Genomic DNA, 16,297 nt, shown 5'->3' on the forward strand with positions numbered 1-16,297 from the left:
TTAAACCTCACACAGAACACAGGTACAGTCTCTGCCCACTGTGAATGCTGTGATGTATTTTCAGGCTATATAACTGGTTAAAGCTCTTTCCACAGTCAGTGCACTGGAACACTCTCACTCGGGTGTGTGTGCGTTGGTGCATTTCCAGTCACACTGACGTTTAACGCCTTCTGAAGCAGACAGAACAGAGAAACATTTCTCCTTCTAGATGCAAAGGCCGATGGTATTCAGGTCCAGATGAATTGAGCGACTGTCAAATCTTGACGTGGCATATGGTTTGGGATTCTGTCAATGGATCCTAACCTTCTGATATCCTATAAAAGGAGTTTGCAGCAGACATCAGAGTCACTACGGGATCAAAATTCAGAACAGATAATTCTAGTTTCGATAGAACATTCTTTCCCCACTCATTCCCCTAAATCTGTAAGTTGGTCAAGATATGGGGGTAGTGATTAGTCATGCTCCTGAACTTGCTGCCTGTGAGGGTAGTCAAGCAGAGATGATCAGTAATTTCTCAATGAGATTGGATGGGTGCTTCAGGGTTACAGAATGGGACCCTCTCCAGACTGACAGAATTGCTCGACAGAGAGTCAGCAGGGCCTCGAATTGTCCAATGGACTCCTCCTCTGCTGTAATGACTCTGACTAGAAATATATAACGTAGCTACAGTACTACATTACAAGACAAGAAATAATAATAAATGTACTTTATTATAGATCCATCCAATATTTATCACATAACCACACTGTCATAATTCTGTCCTCAGAGTTTTAAAGCACAGCAAGAGGCCCTTTGACCCATCGTATTTGTGCTAGCTCTCAAGCACCAATCTGTTCTAATCCCACCTTTCACCACTTGGTCAGTAGCAGCCTTATATGTTATGGCACTTCAAGTACTTATCTAAATGCTTCTTAATGTTGAGCGTTCCCACCTCTCTCACCCTTTCAGGCAGTGAGTTCCAGATTCCCACCACCCTCTGGGTGAAAATCTTTTCCCTCAAATCCCCTCTAAATTTCCTGCCCCTCACTTAAATCTATGTCCCTGGATATTGACCCAGCTACTAAAGGTCAGTGGACTGAGGGATCATATTTTTGTACATCTCAATCAGGCCCCCCCCTCAGCCTTCTCTGCTTTAGGGAGACCAATTCGAGCCTAACCAGCCTCTCTTCATGACTGACACGTTCCAGCCCAGGCAACATCCTGGTGAATCTCCTCTGCACCTTCTCCAGTGCAATCACATCCTTCCTAAAGTGTGGCGACCCGAACTGCAAACAGTACTCCAGCATTTTATACACTCAATCATAACCTGCCTGCTGAAATATTTGATGCCTTGGCTAAAAAAGACAAGTATCCCATATCCCTTCTTAACCAGTTCATCAATCTGTCCTGCTGTCTTCGGGGTCCAATGGACATGCACCCCAAGGTCCCTCTGGTCTTCTGTACTTCCTGGCGTCCTATTGTTCATTATCTGTTCCTTTTTTTTAATACTTTTCCAATTCAATCAAATCAAATCCAATTCAGAGTCCCAACAAGTTGAGACACCCCAGATCCAGGCCGACAAGACAGGGCGAGCGACCAAACCACCCTGTCCCGGGCCCGATCCACATGAGCCAAGCTGATTGGAGAAGGGGGAGGCTCCTCCTCCAAGACTTGAACCCATCTGCACCTCAGCCAAAAGGCCGAGATGACGCTTTTAAAAATTGCTTCATATGAAACACATGAAGCCCCAGCGCAACCCAATGACCCCGACCAAGTGCGGCCGACCATGGGCTGCCGACCACACTACACCCGATCTCAGCCAAAAGGCCGAGTTCCTTTGCCTTGTTAGTCCTTCCAAAATGCATCACCTCAGACATTTCAGGGTTAAATCACATTTGCCACTGTTCTGCCCACCTAACCAGCTCGTCCACATCATCCTGTAATCTAAGGTTTTCCTCCTCGCTATTTACCACATCACCAATTTTTGGACCATCAGCAAACTCACTGATCGAACCCCCACATTCATATCCACAGGAAACTCCGCGCGGCCATTGACACAGGGCCCGGACTCTGATTGGCTGGAGGACCAGCGTTCATCCGGTCCTCCAGGCGTTGCCATTGGTCAATCTGCCGCATGTGGACAATGAGGGGGCGGAACCCGAGCCCACGTGGGGGTGGGCGGGGCTCAGCCAGCACACGGGGACTCATCCAGCCCGCCCCTCCGCCATCGAGCACGTCCCCAATTCAGGTCACCCCGGCGTCCACAGCCCTCCTCTCCGCCAGCCACCTGAAGTCATACGGCTGGAGGAGCGGATTCCTGAGCAGCGGCTCTCGCACGAGAGCTGCTACTCCTGACGGGGGAGAGCTGCGTCGCGAGGCGACCTTGTTCCAGACAGTGAGGAGGTCCTGGTAAAAGACGGTGGCTGAGCCAGGATGGGGCCGTTAACCTGGGCCTGTTCCCGGGAGGGAGGGAGGGAGAAGCCCCGCAGCTGCAAACCAGGGAGCTGACAATGATTCTGAAGGGTTTGCGGATCCACAAAGTGTTTCCAAATCCTCCCAGCCACCGCCTAACGCTGACTCCGCTTCTCCGGGACAAACAAGCGCCAAGGACAGCAATGACACTGCGCATGCTCCACATCACAATGCCCCGGGGACAGATTTGACGGCTGCTTCGGACCAATAGGAAGAGGGGGCGGGGCTGGAGGATCAAGCAAGAGAGGCTGGTCCTCCATCCAATCGGAGTGAATGAGGGGCGGGTCTGGAGGACCCAACAGGAGCGGCTGGTCCTCCAACCAATCGGAGTGAATGAGGGGCGGGGTTGAGGCGTCCCCATACAACGCACGGGAAGTAGTTCGCATGCGCAGTAATGTTACAGTCTGGAGCATGCGCAGTAAGCAACGGCGTTTGCAGCACGCACAGTGCGGGTGATAGCAATCGGAGAGAAGTTCCTCTGTCTCATCAGCAGCCGGTAAGGATGCGGAAACATAGAGGGAGTAATGGAACCGGCGGATGGACGTAGAGGGTTTCTAAATACCTGGTCAAGGCCCCAAATCTCGAAAATGAGCCCGTCGGTCTGTGTTTGCAGCTTCCGGTCTTTTTCCCGAGACGAGGCTCAGGTTAACGGCCGCCATCTTGATTCAGCAGGGAGGAGAGCGCATGCGCGGTGTCTTGGTGACGCAACAGCGAGTGGGCGGGCCTTCATGTTTCTGCTTCCCCTCCAGATCCTAGCTCCCGGTCCTATAGCACAATGAGCAATAGGTTTTTAAACAGCTTCACCCACCCTCAGGCTGCAGCTGCTGTTTGCAGCCTCGATGAGTCCATGGGCCATGTACATATTCAGTGTGAGAGTTGAAAACCCTGTATAGTTACCGAAAGCGGTTACACAGCTTTTGGTTACACTTCAGCCCCAGGCTCCTCATGTTTACATAGAAACATGATGTGGAGATGCCGGCGTTGGACTGGGGTGAACACAGTAAGAAGTCTCACAACACCAGGTTAAAGTCCAACAGGTTTATTTTGTATTTGCTACCAAGTAAACCTGGTGAGACTTCTTACATAGAAACATACACAGAAAATAGAAGTTGGGTGTCGACCATTCGGCCCTTCGAGCGTGCGCCGCCATTCATTATTGTCATGGCTGATTATCAAATTCAATACCCTGATCCCTGTCGCCCCAAGAGATTTATCTCATTGAAATCAGACTCTACTTCCACTTTTGAAGAACGTGAATCCAAAGATTCATGACCCTCTGAGAGAAAAACATCTCATCTCTGTTTTCAATGGGCAATGCTGTTTTTTAAAACAGCGACTCCCTAGATTCTCCCCTGAGAGTAAACATCCTCTCCAGATCCAAGGGAGAAAATGCTGGAAAATCTCAGCAGGTCAGGCAGCACCTTTTCTCCCCCTTTGCTTCGCCTTTCCCCCTTTTTCTCCCTCCAATCCACCCTCCCCTCCCCCACATCTTCATCCATCACAACTTCTTCAACTTCTCTGCTGTTTGGCCATTCACACTTTCTATTCTCTCTATAGACTGCCATTAGCATCCTTTCCCCTGGTTCCTGTGGCTTGGACCCATCTTTCATCCCCTCACAGTGTAAACATCTCCCACTTTCTATGCCTTTTTTATGCTTTGACAAAAGGTCATCTGGACTCGAAGCTTCAACTCTTTTCTCTCCTCACAGATGCTGCCAGATCTGCTGAGATTTTCCAGCATTTTCTCTTTTGGTTTCAGATTCCAGCATCCGCAGTAATTTGCTTTAACCTTTCTCTCCATATCCACCCTGTCAAGAGTTTTCAGAATCTTGAAGGTTTAAATTAAGTTGCCTCTTACTCTTTTGAAGTCGAGCAGAAGCTAAACTCAAGCAGAGACTGTCTCACTGCTCCTCATCAGACAATCCACCCATTTCCAGGTATTAGTCTACTAAACCTTCTATGAACTGCTTCTCGTAAAGCAGTTAAGGAATAATATGCACTCATATTTTTCCTGAAATAAGGAAACCAATAATGTACACACTGCTCCAGATATGTCTAACCAATGCCCTGTGCAACTGAAACATAACTTCCCTGCTTTTACTCAATTCCCCTCACAATAAATAATAGTTTTCTGAATTACTTGTACCTGAGATAATATTGCGATTTTCTATCGTGATGGATTTTGGACACTTTTTCTTAAACAGGGGGTTAGAAAGGGAGGATTTACACACAATAAGCTCAAACCAAGAGAAAAATGTTGTCTCTTCTGATATGGGCTTTCTGAATGGGATAAGTCGGAGGATGTGAATGGAATGTTTCCACTTGTTGGTGTTTCCAATACTGGGAACCATGAACAGACAACAGAGACGAATAAATCAAACAGGAGGAGATATTTATTTCTTGTTAGAATATGGAACTCACTGCGACTGGAAGTGGTTGAGACAAATACTTTAGATGCTTTAAAAAGGAAACCAGATGAGAACATGAGAGAAAAAGGATTAAAAAGTTGAGCTGAAAAGCTGAGTTAAGGTGAGCAGAATGAGAGGAGATTTGTGTGGATTAGAAATTCCAGTACAGATCAGGGGTGGGGTGGCGGCAGAGGCAGTGATACAGTGGAACTATCACTGGACTAGCAACCCAGAGACCCAGGATAATGTTCTGGGGACCGAGGTTCGAATCCCACCACAGCAGATGGTGAAATTTAAATTCAATTAAAAGTCTGATGATGACCATGAAACCATTGTTGATTGTCGTAAAAACCCATCTGGTTCACTGAGGTCCTTTAAGGATGGAAATCTGCCATCCTTAACTGGTCTGGCCTACATGTAACCCACAGCAATGTGGTTGACTCTCAAATGCCCTGTGAAATGGAGGGCAGTTGGGGATGGGCAGTAAATGCTGTCCCAGTCGGCAACGCTCACACCCCGTTAAAAATGAATTTAAAAATTAGACTGGCCTGTTTGTGTTTTGTGTATCTCATGTATTCATAGAATTTCTACAGTGCAGAAGGAGGCCTTTCAGACCACCCCACCCAGGCTATTCCCGTAACCCCACATATTTACCCCGCTAATCTCCCTAACCTACACATCTTGGGACAGAAAGGGGCAACGACCTAACCCGAACATCTTTGGAGAGTGGGAGGAAACTGGAGCACCCGGAGGAAACCCACACAGACACGAGGAGAATGCGCAAACTCCATACAGACAGGTAACCAAGGCTACAATCGAACCCAGGTCCCTGGTGCTGTGAGGCAGGAGTACGAACCATTGAAGAGGAAGCTAGATACATACATGAGGGAGAGAGGAATAGAAGGATATACTGATGGGGGGAGATGAAGAGGGGTGGGTGGAGGCTCATGTGGAGCATAAATACTGACACAGACCAATTGAGCCGACTGGCCCGGCCCTGTGCTGTAGACTCAATGGAACAGAGACAAATGTACTTACTGTAGATCTACCTGTAGTGATAGGAAAAACATTATTTACTGTCCAGGATAAAATAAATGTTCTTCATCAGTTTGTGTGTGGGTCATTTCCGTGGAAATGTGCTCTCCCAGGCTCAAAGAGCATCAACCCACTGGAAGCAAAATTGTGAGACCGGCCAGTCCAGCAGAAAGCAACCCACCAACCCTCCCACTTCACCAACTGTCAGAATGAACATGGTTCAGTCCTGGATGTGATTAACAGCAGCAATAACAGCAGAATCCAACCCCTGTCATCACTTGTGAACTCGCTGGTGTCTCCGCAGGAGGGATGAACTGGTGAATTTCTTCCCACGCACAGCAGCTGTGAATGGACTGGTGGATCATCAGTTCCTGAGAGCTTTTGAAACCATTCCCACAGTCAGAGCATTTAAAGGGTCTCTCCTGGGTGTGAGGGACATTGTGCGTCAGCAGCTGGGGTATCGAGTAAATCCTTCCGCACACACAGAGCAGGTGAATGGTCTCTCCCAGTGTGAACTCGCTGGTGTCTCCTCAGTGTGCATGTCCTTCCAAACCTCTTTGTGCAGTGAGAGCAGCTGAACGGTCTCTCCCCAGTGTGAATGCGCTGGTGATCCATCAGATGCTCAGCAATTTTGAAGCCACTCCCACAGTCAGAGCATTTAAAGGGTCTTTCCTGGGAGTGAGTGACTTTGTGTCTCTGCAGGGTGGATAACCGAGTGAATCTGTCCCCACACTCGGTGCAGGTGAATGGTCTCTCCCCGCTGTGAACTTGCTGGTGAGTCAGCAGGGTGGATGACTGAGTGAATCCCTTCCCACACTCGGTGCAGGTAAATGGTCTCTCCTCGGTGTGAAGACGCTGGTGTGTCAGCAGGGTGAATGACTGACTGAATCCCTTCCCACACACAGAGCAGATGAACGGTCTCTCCCTGGTGTGAACTCGCTGGTGTCTCTGCAGTGTGGATGACCTCTTAAACCTCTTTGTGCAGAGAGAGCAGCTGAACGGTCTGTCCTCAGTGTGAATGCGCTGGTGGGACACCAGTTCCCCAGAAATTTTGAATTCACTCCCACAGTCCGAGCATTTAAAGGGCCTCTCACTGGTGTGAGTGACTTTGTGACTCAGCAGGTTGGGTAAATTAGTGAATCCCTTCCCACACACAGAGCAGGTGAATGGCCTCTCTCCGGTGTGAACTCGCTGGTGTGTCAGCAGGGCGGATAACTGCGTGAATCCCTTCCCACAGTCAGAGCAAGTGAATGGTCTCTCCCCGGAGTGAACTCGCTGGTGGTTCCGCAGGTTTGATGATGATCTAAATCTCTTTGTGCAGTGAGAGCAGCTGAACGGTCTGTCCTCAGTGTGAATGCGCTGGTGGGACATCAGATCCCGAGAACTTTTGAAGCAACTCTCACAGTCAGAGCATTTAAAGGGTCTCTCATTGGTGTGAGTGACTTTGTGCGTCAGCAGGGCGGATGACCGAAAGAATCCCTTCCCACACACATTGCAGGTGAACGGTCTCTCCCCAGTGTGAATTCGCTGGTGTGCCCGCAGTTCGGAGGACCGAGAGAATCCCTTCCCACACATGGAGCAGCTGAACGGTCTCTCCCCGGTGTGAACTCGCTGATGTCTCCGCAGTGTGGACGACCATTTAAATTTCATTGAGCAGTGAGAGCAGCTGAACGGTCTCTCCTCACTGTGAATGCGCTGGTGGGACACCAGTTCTCCAGAGCTTTTGAATCCGCTCCCACAGTCAGAGCATTTAAAGGGTCTCTCATTGGTGTGAGTGAGATTGTGACTCTGCAGGTGGGAGAACTTAATGTATCCCTTCCCACACACTGAGCAAGTGAAGGGTCTCTCCCGAGTGTGACTGCGTTGATGGATTTCCAAATCACAGGGCAACATGAATCCTTGTCCACAATCGTCACATTTCCACAGTTTCTCCATGATGCGGGTGTCCTTGTGACTCTCCAGGTTTGATGATCAGTTGAATCCTTGTCCACACAGAACACGTGTACGATCTCTCTTCACTGTAAATGGTGCAATGTTGTTTCAGCCTGTGTAACTGGTTAAAGCTGTTTCCACTATCAGTGGACTGGAACACTCTCACTCGGGTGTGTTCCAGTCACACTGATGTTTAAAATCTCCTGAAGCAAACAGATCAGACAAACATTGCTTTTCTAGATTCAAAGGTCGATGATATTCAGGTCCCAATAAATCGAATGACTCTGTCAAATCTTCATGTGATGTTTAGTTTGAAATTTCTGTCTATAAATCCTCATCTCCTGATATCTGTGAAAGGAATTTACAACAGACATTACTGTCAGTACAGGATAGAAATTCAGAACAGACAATTCTAGTTTCTATGGAACATTCTTTCCTCTCTCATTCCCCAAAAGCTGTCAATCTCCATCCCACACACTCTCCCTCAATTCTCACTCTGCTCTCCTGAGTATACAACCTCCCAAGTCTATTGAAGGTGCTGATTCAGGCTGATTAACAGATCCATGCTGACCACTTTCTGCATTGGACACAGAGATCTGAAAATCTACGTGTAACGACTGGCCTACAGGCTAGAAATTAAAATCTGTGCAATATGCGGGACCGGATAACTGGATTGGGAGAAAGAGAAGGATGTGGGGAAGAATTTTACTTTGGTGCAGAAAGGTCATTACCTGGAACCCGCTGCCTCAGGGGGTTGTGGAAGTGCAAATGATCCATGATTAATCTTCAAGCTGACAGCCACGTTAAAGTTTTACATTTGGCCATAAATGAGCAGACTGATGATGTGTGTAATACACTGTATTACCTGGTTACAGATACATGAAGAATGTGAGGAGGATTTTTATTTAGGCAGCGAGTGGTGACCTGGAAGTTAAAAATTCAACAAGTCCCCAATTTCCCCCAGAATGCAAAAGAAACGCAAAAGGGGAGCAAAGCAAGTGTTTTACTCACAGATGTTGGCCTCTTTTAGGTCAAAAGGAGTTCACGAACTATTTTTCAAATTGACATCGAGCCAGCCAGGAGTCGAACCTGGAATCTTCTAATCCGTAGTCAGACGCGTTATCCATTGCGCCACTGGCCCACAGTCTCACAGATGTTAGAGACAGGAGGAAGTTTGAGTCTGTCTGAAGCTCAATCTTCATTCAGAGAGTGAGCAGCAGCAGCTTTGCTGGGCCGGAATGAGCAGCTGAACAAGCTCATTGTGCAACTTCCGCATGTAAACCCCACACATTTACCCTGCTAATCCCCCTGACACAAGGGTCAATTTAGCATGGCCAATCCACCTAACCTGCACATTATTGGACTGTGGGAGGAAACCGGAGCACCCGGATGAAACCCACACAGACATGGGGAGAACATGCAAACTCCACACAGACAGTGACCCAGGCTGGATTGAACCTGGGTCCCTGGTGTTATGATGCAGCAGTGCTAACCACTGTGCTGCCGTGCTGTCCCATTTTATAAATACCATGGAAGCAGTTCAGAGGAGCTTTACTAGATTGATTCCCAATCCAGTCGTGTGAAATGTTAACTCTGTTTCTCTCTCCACAGATGCTGCCAGACCTGCTGCGTTTTTCCAGTCCTTTCTGTATTTATTTCAGATCTACCTGTAGTGGGGGGAAAAACATTATTTACTATCCAGGATAAAATAAATGTCCTTCATCAGCTTTTGTGGATCATTTCAGTGGCAATGTGCTCTCCCAGGCTCAAAGAGCATTAGCCCACTGGAAGCAAAGTCGTGCGATCGGCCAGTCCAGCAGAAAGAATCTCTCCTACCCTTCCACTTCACCAACTATAAGAATAAACATGGTTCAGTCCTGGATGTGATTAATGGCAGGAATAACAGCAGAATCCAACCCGTCAGCACTTGTGAACTTGCTGGTGTGTCCGCAGGCTGGATGACTGAGTGAATCCCTTCCCACACACACAGCAGGTGAACGGTCTCTCCTCAGTGTGAATGCGCTGGTGGATAATCAGTTCCCGAGAGCTTTTGAAACCACTCCCATTTTTTGAGGAGGTGACAAAAATGACTGACGAGGGAAGGGCCGTGGATGTCGTCTACATGGATTTTAGTAAAGCATTTGACAAGGTCCCTCATGGCAGTCTGGTGCAAAAGGTTAAATCTCACGGAATCAAAGGTGAACTAGCTAGATGGGTACAGAACTGGCTTGGCCATAGAAGTCAGAGGGTAGCAGTGGAGGGGTCTTTTTCTGATTGGAGGTCTGTGACTAGTGGTGTTCCGTAGGACTCTGTACTGGGACCTCTGCTGTTTGTGATATATATAAATGATTTGGAAGAAGATGTAGTTGGTCTGATTAGTAAGTTTGCGGATGACACGAAGATTGCTGGAGTTGCGGATAGTGATGAACATTGTCAGAGAATACAGCAGGATATAGATAGGCTGGAAAATTGGGCGGAGAAATGGCAGACGGAATTTAATCCAGATAAATGTGAAGTGAAGCATTTTGGTAGATCTAATGCAGGGGGGAGCTATACAATAAATTGCAGAACCATCAGGAGTATAGACACGCAGAGGGATCTGGATGTGCAAGTCCACGATCCTTAAAGGTGGCAACACAGGTGGAAAGGGGGGTGAAGAAGGCATATGGCATGCTTGCTTTTATTGGATGGGGCATAGAGTATAAAAGTTGGCACATGATGTTGCAGTTATCTAGAACGTTGGTTAGGCCACATTTGGAATACTGCGTCCAGTTCTGGTCGCCACACTACCAGAAGGACGTGGAGGCTTTGGAGAGTGTGCAGAAAAGGTTTACCAGGATGTTGCCTGGTATGGAGGGTATTCGCTATGAGGAGAGATTGAGTAAACGAGGGTTGTTCTCCCTGGAAAGACAGAGGTTGAGGGGCGACCTAATAGAAGTTTATAAAATTATGAAGGGCATAGATAGGGTGAACAGTTGGAAGCTTTTTCCCAGGTCAGAAATGACAAACACAAGGGGTCACAAGTTCAAGGTAAGGGGGGCAAGGTTCAATACAGATATGCGGGGGACGTATTTTACACAGAGGGTGGTGGGGGCCTGGAATGCACTACCAAGCAAGGTGGTTGAGGCAGACACGCGAGGATCATTTAAAACTTATCAAGATAACCACATGAACAGACTGGGAATAGAGGGATACAAACGGATGGTCTAGTTAGGAACACATGATCGGTGCAGGCTTGGAGGGCCGAAGGGCCTGTTCCTGTGCTGTATTGTTCTTTGTTCTTTAAAATAGACGCGAGTTTCCAGGCAGTCGCAGGAATATGGTCAAGATAGTCCAGTCCCAGAATGCCTCACATTCAATCTGCAGTCCTTCAATTATAACAGAATATGTGGCTGTATGTAGCTGCCTTGGCCATGGTCAACCCCAACCCCAATGGTGCCTTCTTGAACTGCTGCAATGCCTGAGGTGTACGTACACCCACATTGCTGTTAGGAAGGGACTTCCAGCTACATATTCCAGGCGTTCACTAGACTGTATATTCTAGAATATACAGTCTAAAATATCCACTGTAGGTGGATATCAGATTTATATATTCCATTCAACCACACCCAAGGTGAGTTATTCCAATTCCTTTATTGTCCAGGAAAGTATATTCACAATATCTTTAAAACAGAAATTAAAATTCCCATTTGATTTCAGACAGTAACATATTTTATTAGTTTGTTCTTTACTGTCAATATCAGGCTGGGTTGTTCTCCTTGGAGCAAAGGAGGTTGAGGGGAGATTTGATAGAGGTGGACAAGATTCTGACAGGTTTAGATAAGGTGGACAAAGAAAAGCTGTTCCCATTAGCTGAAGGGACAAGGATGAGGGGGGTGCAGATTTGCTGTTTTGGGTTAGAGATGCAAGGGGGCAGTGGAGGGAGGGGTTGGGAGATGTGAAGAAGAATATTCTGATGCAGCGAATCGTAATGACCTGAAACTCGCTGCCTACGAGGGTGGAGGAAGTGGAGACAATAAACAATTAAAAAGGAAATTGGATGGGCATTTGGGATGTTCCAAACAGAACGAAGAACAAAGAGAATTACAGCACAGAAACAAGTCCTTTGGCCCTCCAAGCCTGCAGCAACCATGCTGCCCGTCTGAACTAAAACCCCCTACCCTTTCGGGGACCACATCCCTCTATTCCTATGCTATTCATATATTTGTCAAGACACATCTTAAAAGTCACTATTGTATCTGCTTCCACTACCTTCCCCGGCAACGAGTTCCAGGCACCCACCACCCTCTGTGTAAAAAACCTGCCTGGTACATCTCCTTTAAACCTTGCCCCTCGCACCTTAAACCTGTGCCCCCAGTAATTGACTCTTCCACCCTGGGAAAAAGCTTCTATCCACTCTGTCCGTGTCCCTCATAATCTTGGAGATTTCATTCAGGTCGCCCCCCCTCAACCTCCGTTGTTCCAACCTCTCCTCATAGCTAATGCCCTCCACACCAGGCAACATCCTGATAAATATTTTCCGTACCCTCGCCAACGCCTCCACATCCTTCTGGTAGTGTGGTGACCAGAATTGAACACTAGATTCCAAGTGCGGTCTAACTAAGGTTCTATAAAGCTGCAACATGACTTACCAATTTTTAAACTCAATGCCCCGGCCGATGAAGGCAAGCATGCCGTATGCCTTCTTGACTATCTTCCCCACCTGCATTGCCACTTTCAATGACCTGTGTACCTGTACACCCAGATCCCTCTGCCTATGAATACTCTTAAGGGTTCTGCCATTTACTGTATATTTCCCATCTGTATTAGACCTTCCAAAATGCATTACCTCACATTTGTCCGGATTAAACTTCATCTGCCATCTCCCCGCCCAAGTCTCCAACTGATCTATATCCTGCTGTATCCTCTGCCGGTCCCCATCGCTATCCGCAATTCCACCAACCTTTGTGCCGTCCACAAACTTACCAATCAAACCAGTTACATTTTCCTCCAAATAATTTATATATATTACAAACAGCAAAAGTCCCAGCACTGATCCCTGAGGAATGTCACTTGTCACAGCCCTCCATTCAGAAATGTACCTTTGCACTGCCAACCTCTGTTTTCTTCTGACTAAATATCTCTCAACTTCCTAACACCCTGTCACTCTGTGATCCTTGTGACATTTGAAACCAGGTATTCGCAAAAAGACTCAAAGAGCATCAGCCCACTGGAGGCTGAGACCGGCCAGTCCAGCAGAAAGAAACCCTCTGACCCTTCCCATTGACCAACTGTGAGAATGAACAAAATGCAGTCCTGGATGCAACTGAGAGCAGAAACAATAACAGCAGAATCCAACCACTGTCATCACTCGTGAACTTGCTGGTGTCTCAGCAGCTGGGATGAAACTCTGAAACCCTTCCCACATTGAGAGCAGGTGAACGGTCTCTTCCCAGTGTGAACTCGCTGGTGTGTCTGCAGGCTGGATAACTGAGTGAATCCCTTCCCACACTGAGAGCAGGTGAACGGCCTCTCTCCAGTGTGAACTCGCTGGTGTCTCTGCAGGCTGGATGACCGAGTGAATCCCTTCGCACACTGAGAGCAGGTGAATGGCCTCTCTCCAGTGTGAACTCGCTGGTGCGTCTGCAGGTGGGATGACTGTGTGAACCCCTCCCCACACTGAGAGCAGGTGAATGGCCTCTCACCAGTGTGAACTCGCTGGTGTCTCTGCAGGCTGGATGACCGAGTGAATCCCTCCCCACATTGAGAGCAGGTGAACGGCCTCTCTCCATTGTGACCTCGCTGGTGTCTCTGCAGGTGGGATAACTGAGTGAATCCCTTCTCACACTGAGAGCAGGTGAATGGCCTCTCCCCAGTGTGGCTGCGCCAATGAGCTTCCAGCTGAGATGGGGTTCTGTATCCCTTCCCACAGTCCACACATTTCCACGGTTTCTCCATGATGCAGGTGTCCTTGCCTCACTCTCGAGTGGACAATTAGTTGAAACTTCGTCCACACACAGAACAAGATTACAGTCTCTCCCCACTGTGAATGGTGTGATATTTATTCAGACTGTGTAACTGGTTAAAGCTCTTTAGTCAGTGCATTGGAACACTCTCATTCATGTGTGGCAGAGTGTTGATGCTTGTTCACTCACACTGACATTTCAAATCTTTTCAAATCGACAGACTGGACAATCATTTCTCCTTCTGGATTCAAAGTCCGATGATATTGAGGTCCCAAGGAATATGACTCTGTCACGTCTAGACGTGACGTTTGAGATTTCTGCCTGTGATTCCTCTTTCAATATCCTGTAAAATGAGTTTCCAAAAGTCATCAGTGTCAGTACAGGATAGAAATTCAGAACAGACAATTTCTATGGAACATTCTTTCCTCTCTCATTCCCCAAAAGCTGTAAATCTCCATCCCACACACTCTCCCCCCATTCTCAGCAGGTCTGGCAGCATCTGTATGGAGAGAAAAGAACTGATGTTTCAGAGCTTTGACAAAGGGTCATCTAGACAAGAAACATCAGCTCTTTTCTCTCCTTACAGATGCTGCCAGACCTGCTGAGATTTTCCAGCATTTTCTCTCTTGGTTTCAGATTCCAGCATCCGCAGTAATTTGCTTTTATAAGGCTGCAGATACCTCCTCCCAAGTAACATGCGTGTGCCCAAGACATCATCACTTGTTTCCCTTATTTCTTTAGCACCCATGGTGCTCTCCGCAGTAAACACAGAGGAGAAGTATTCATTAAAAATCTCACCCATCTCCTGTGGCTCCACACACAGATGGCCATACTGATTTTTAAGGGGATCTATTATCTCTCTAGCCACCCTTTTACTCTTAATATAGCTATAGAACCTCTTGGAATTTTCTTTAATCTTACCTGCCAGATCCATATTATACCCTCTTTTTGTCCTCCTGATTTCCCTCTTCAGTATTTTCTTACACTTTTTATAGTCAGAGTGATTCACTTGTCCCCGATTGCCGAAACCCAATGTATGCTTCCTTCTTTTACCTGACCAGAGCCTCAATGTCCCTTGTCTGCCAGAGATCCCTAAATTTACCATTCTTTCCCTGCATCTTAACAGGAATATACTGCCCTGGACTCTTGATATCACACTTTTAAAACCTCCCATTTGCCAGTCATTCCTTTCCCTTCAAACAAATTCACCTAATCGACATCTGCTAGATCCTGCCTAATGCCCACAAAAGTGGCCCTGCTCCAGTTTAGGGCCTTGACCTGTGAACCTGTCCGATCTTTTTCAAGAACTATTTTGAAACTATTGGTGCTCCCAATAGTGCTCCCTGACTGACACTTCAGTCACTTGCTCGACCTCATTTCCTAACTATCCAATAGAAAGTGAGTCCAGGAATTGATAATGAAAAATAAGGAGCTGGGAGATGAATTGAACAAGTATTTTGCCTCGGTGTTCACAATAGAGGATACAGTTAAAACTCAGAAACAGCTGGAAATCAGAATAGTAATTTATTAATAATAATGAATAATAAAATACAGTGTAGGAGGAGGCCATTCAGCCCATCGAGCCTGCACCGACAACAATCCCATCCAGGCCCTATCCGCATATTTCCCTGTTAATCCCCCTGATACCAAGTGGCAATTTATCATGGCCAATCCGTCTAACCGGCACATCTTTGGACTGTGGAAGGAAACTGGAGCACCCGGAGGAAACCCACACAGACACGGGGAGAATGTAGAAACTCTGCACAGACAGCGGCCCGAGGCTGGAATTGAACCCGGGTCCCTGGCACTGTTAGGCAGCTGCACTAACCACTGTGCCACCGGGCCACATGTCAGTGTCATCGCCCGACTCCAGCCCAGTCTCAGCTCATCTGGAACCCTCATCCATTTCATTGTGATGTCACACACTCACACCCATTCCATTGTGACCTCACACCCTCACCCATTCCATTGTGACGTCACACCCTCACATTCCATTGTGACGTCAGGGCTTCACTCTCCGATCACAATCCCTGCCGGCCTCCCACATGCAGCCTCAATGGCGGCAGTCAGCCCGGGTCTAACACTACAAGCTGCCGCTCCATTTGGTACAAAGGGGGGGACCGGGAAGTTCATTTCCGGGGTTTAGGTTTGAACAACATGTTTACAAAGCCTCTCCACCCACCCGCCACATTTATCATTCCCCGCGCGCCGCCCTCTACCTCGTATTGATCTCGCTTCCAAGTTAAAACCATCCGCCTTTCCGTCGCCATTACCCGCATTGCGCATGCTTCAGATCCCGCCCCTCATTCACTCCGATTGGCTGGAGGACCAGCCGCTCCCGCTCGGTCCTCCAGCCCCGCCCCCTCTTTCTATTGGTCCGGAGCTGCCGTCAATCAGTGCCCGGGCATTGTGATGTGGAGCATGCGCAGTGTCATTGCTGTCCTTGGCGCTTGTTTGTCCCGGAGAAGCGGAGTCAGCGTTAGGCGGTGGCTGGGAGGATTTGGAAACACTTTGTGGATCCGCAAA

At 47.8% G+C, this 16,297-nt stretch overlaps 2 protein-coding genes, 1 non-coding gene and 1 pseudogene across 4 annotated transcripts in view; 1 reads left to right on the forward strand and 3 right to left on the reverse strand.

The window, feature by feature from the left end:
* LOC144483836 (uncharacterized) overlaps positions 1–16,297 on the forward strand; it is a 284,619-nt gene that overhangs the window by 141,458 nt on the left and 126,864 nt on the right. The window lies entirely within an intron of this gene.
* LOC144483813 (uncharacterized) lies at positions 4,824–16,080 on the reverse strand. Of its 2 annotated transcripts, XM_078202350.1 has the most exons (4): positions 15,991–16,080; positions 13,961–14,114; positions 9,355–9,493; positions 4,824–8,174 (listed from the first exon to the last, which is right to left on the reverse strand). In XM_078202350.1, the coding sequence occupies exon 4, from the start codon at positions 7,827–7,829 to the stop codon at positions 6,303–6,305; it is 1,527 nt and encodes a 508-aa protein (XP_078058476.1). In that variant the 5' UTR covers positions 7,830–8,174; positions 9,355–9,493; positions 13,961–14,114; positions 15,991–16,080; the 3' UTR covers positions 4,824–6,302. The 2 variants fall into 2 exon arrangements, with proteins under 2 accessions (XP_078058476.1, XP_078058477.1); XM_078202351.1 differs by lacking the exons at positions 13,961–14,114; positions 15,991–16,080 and having other exon boundaries at positions 9,355–9,596.
* Positions 8,895–8,967, reverse strand: trnar-acg (transfer RNA arginine (anticodon ACG)). The gene has a single exon. It is a non-coding gene; the product is annotated as a tRNA-Arg (tRNA).
* Positions 13,173–16,297, reverse strand: part of LOC144483801 (uncharacterized) — a 49,051-nt pseudogene continuing 45,926 nt past the window's right edge.

This window comes from Mustelus asterias, unplaced genomic scaffold (assembly GCF_964213995.1).
Source record: "Mustelus asterias unplaced genomic scaffold, sMusAst1.hap1.1 HAP1_SCAFFOLD_79, whole genome shotgun sequence".
In the NCBI taxonomy this organism is placed as follows: Eukaryota; Metazoa; Chordata; class Chondrichthyes; order Carcharhiniformes; family Triakidae; genus Mustelus; species Mustelus asterias.

Coding starts and splice junctions, on each gene's coding strand:
- LOC144483813 (XM_078202350.1), bottom strand. CDS start 7,829: ATGGAGAAACTGTGGAAATGTGACGATTGTGGACAAGGATTCATGTTG.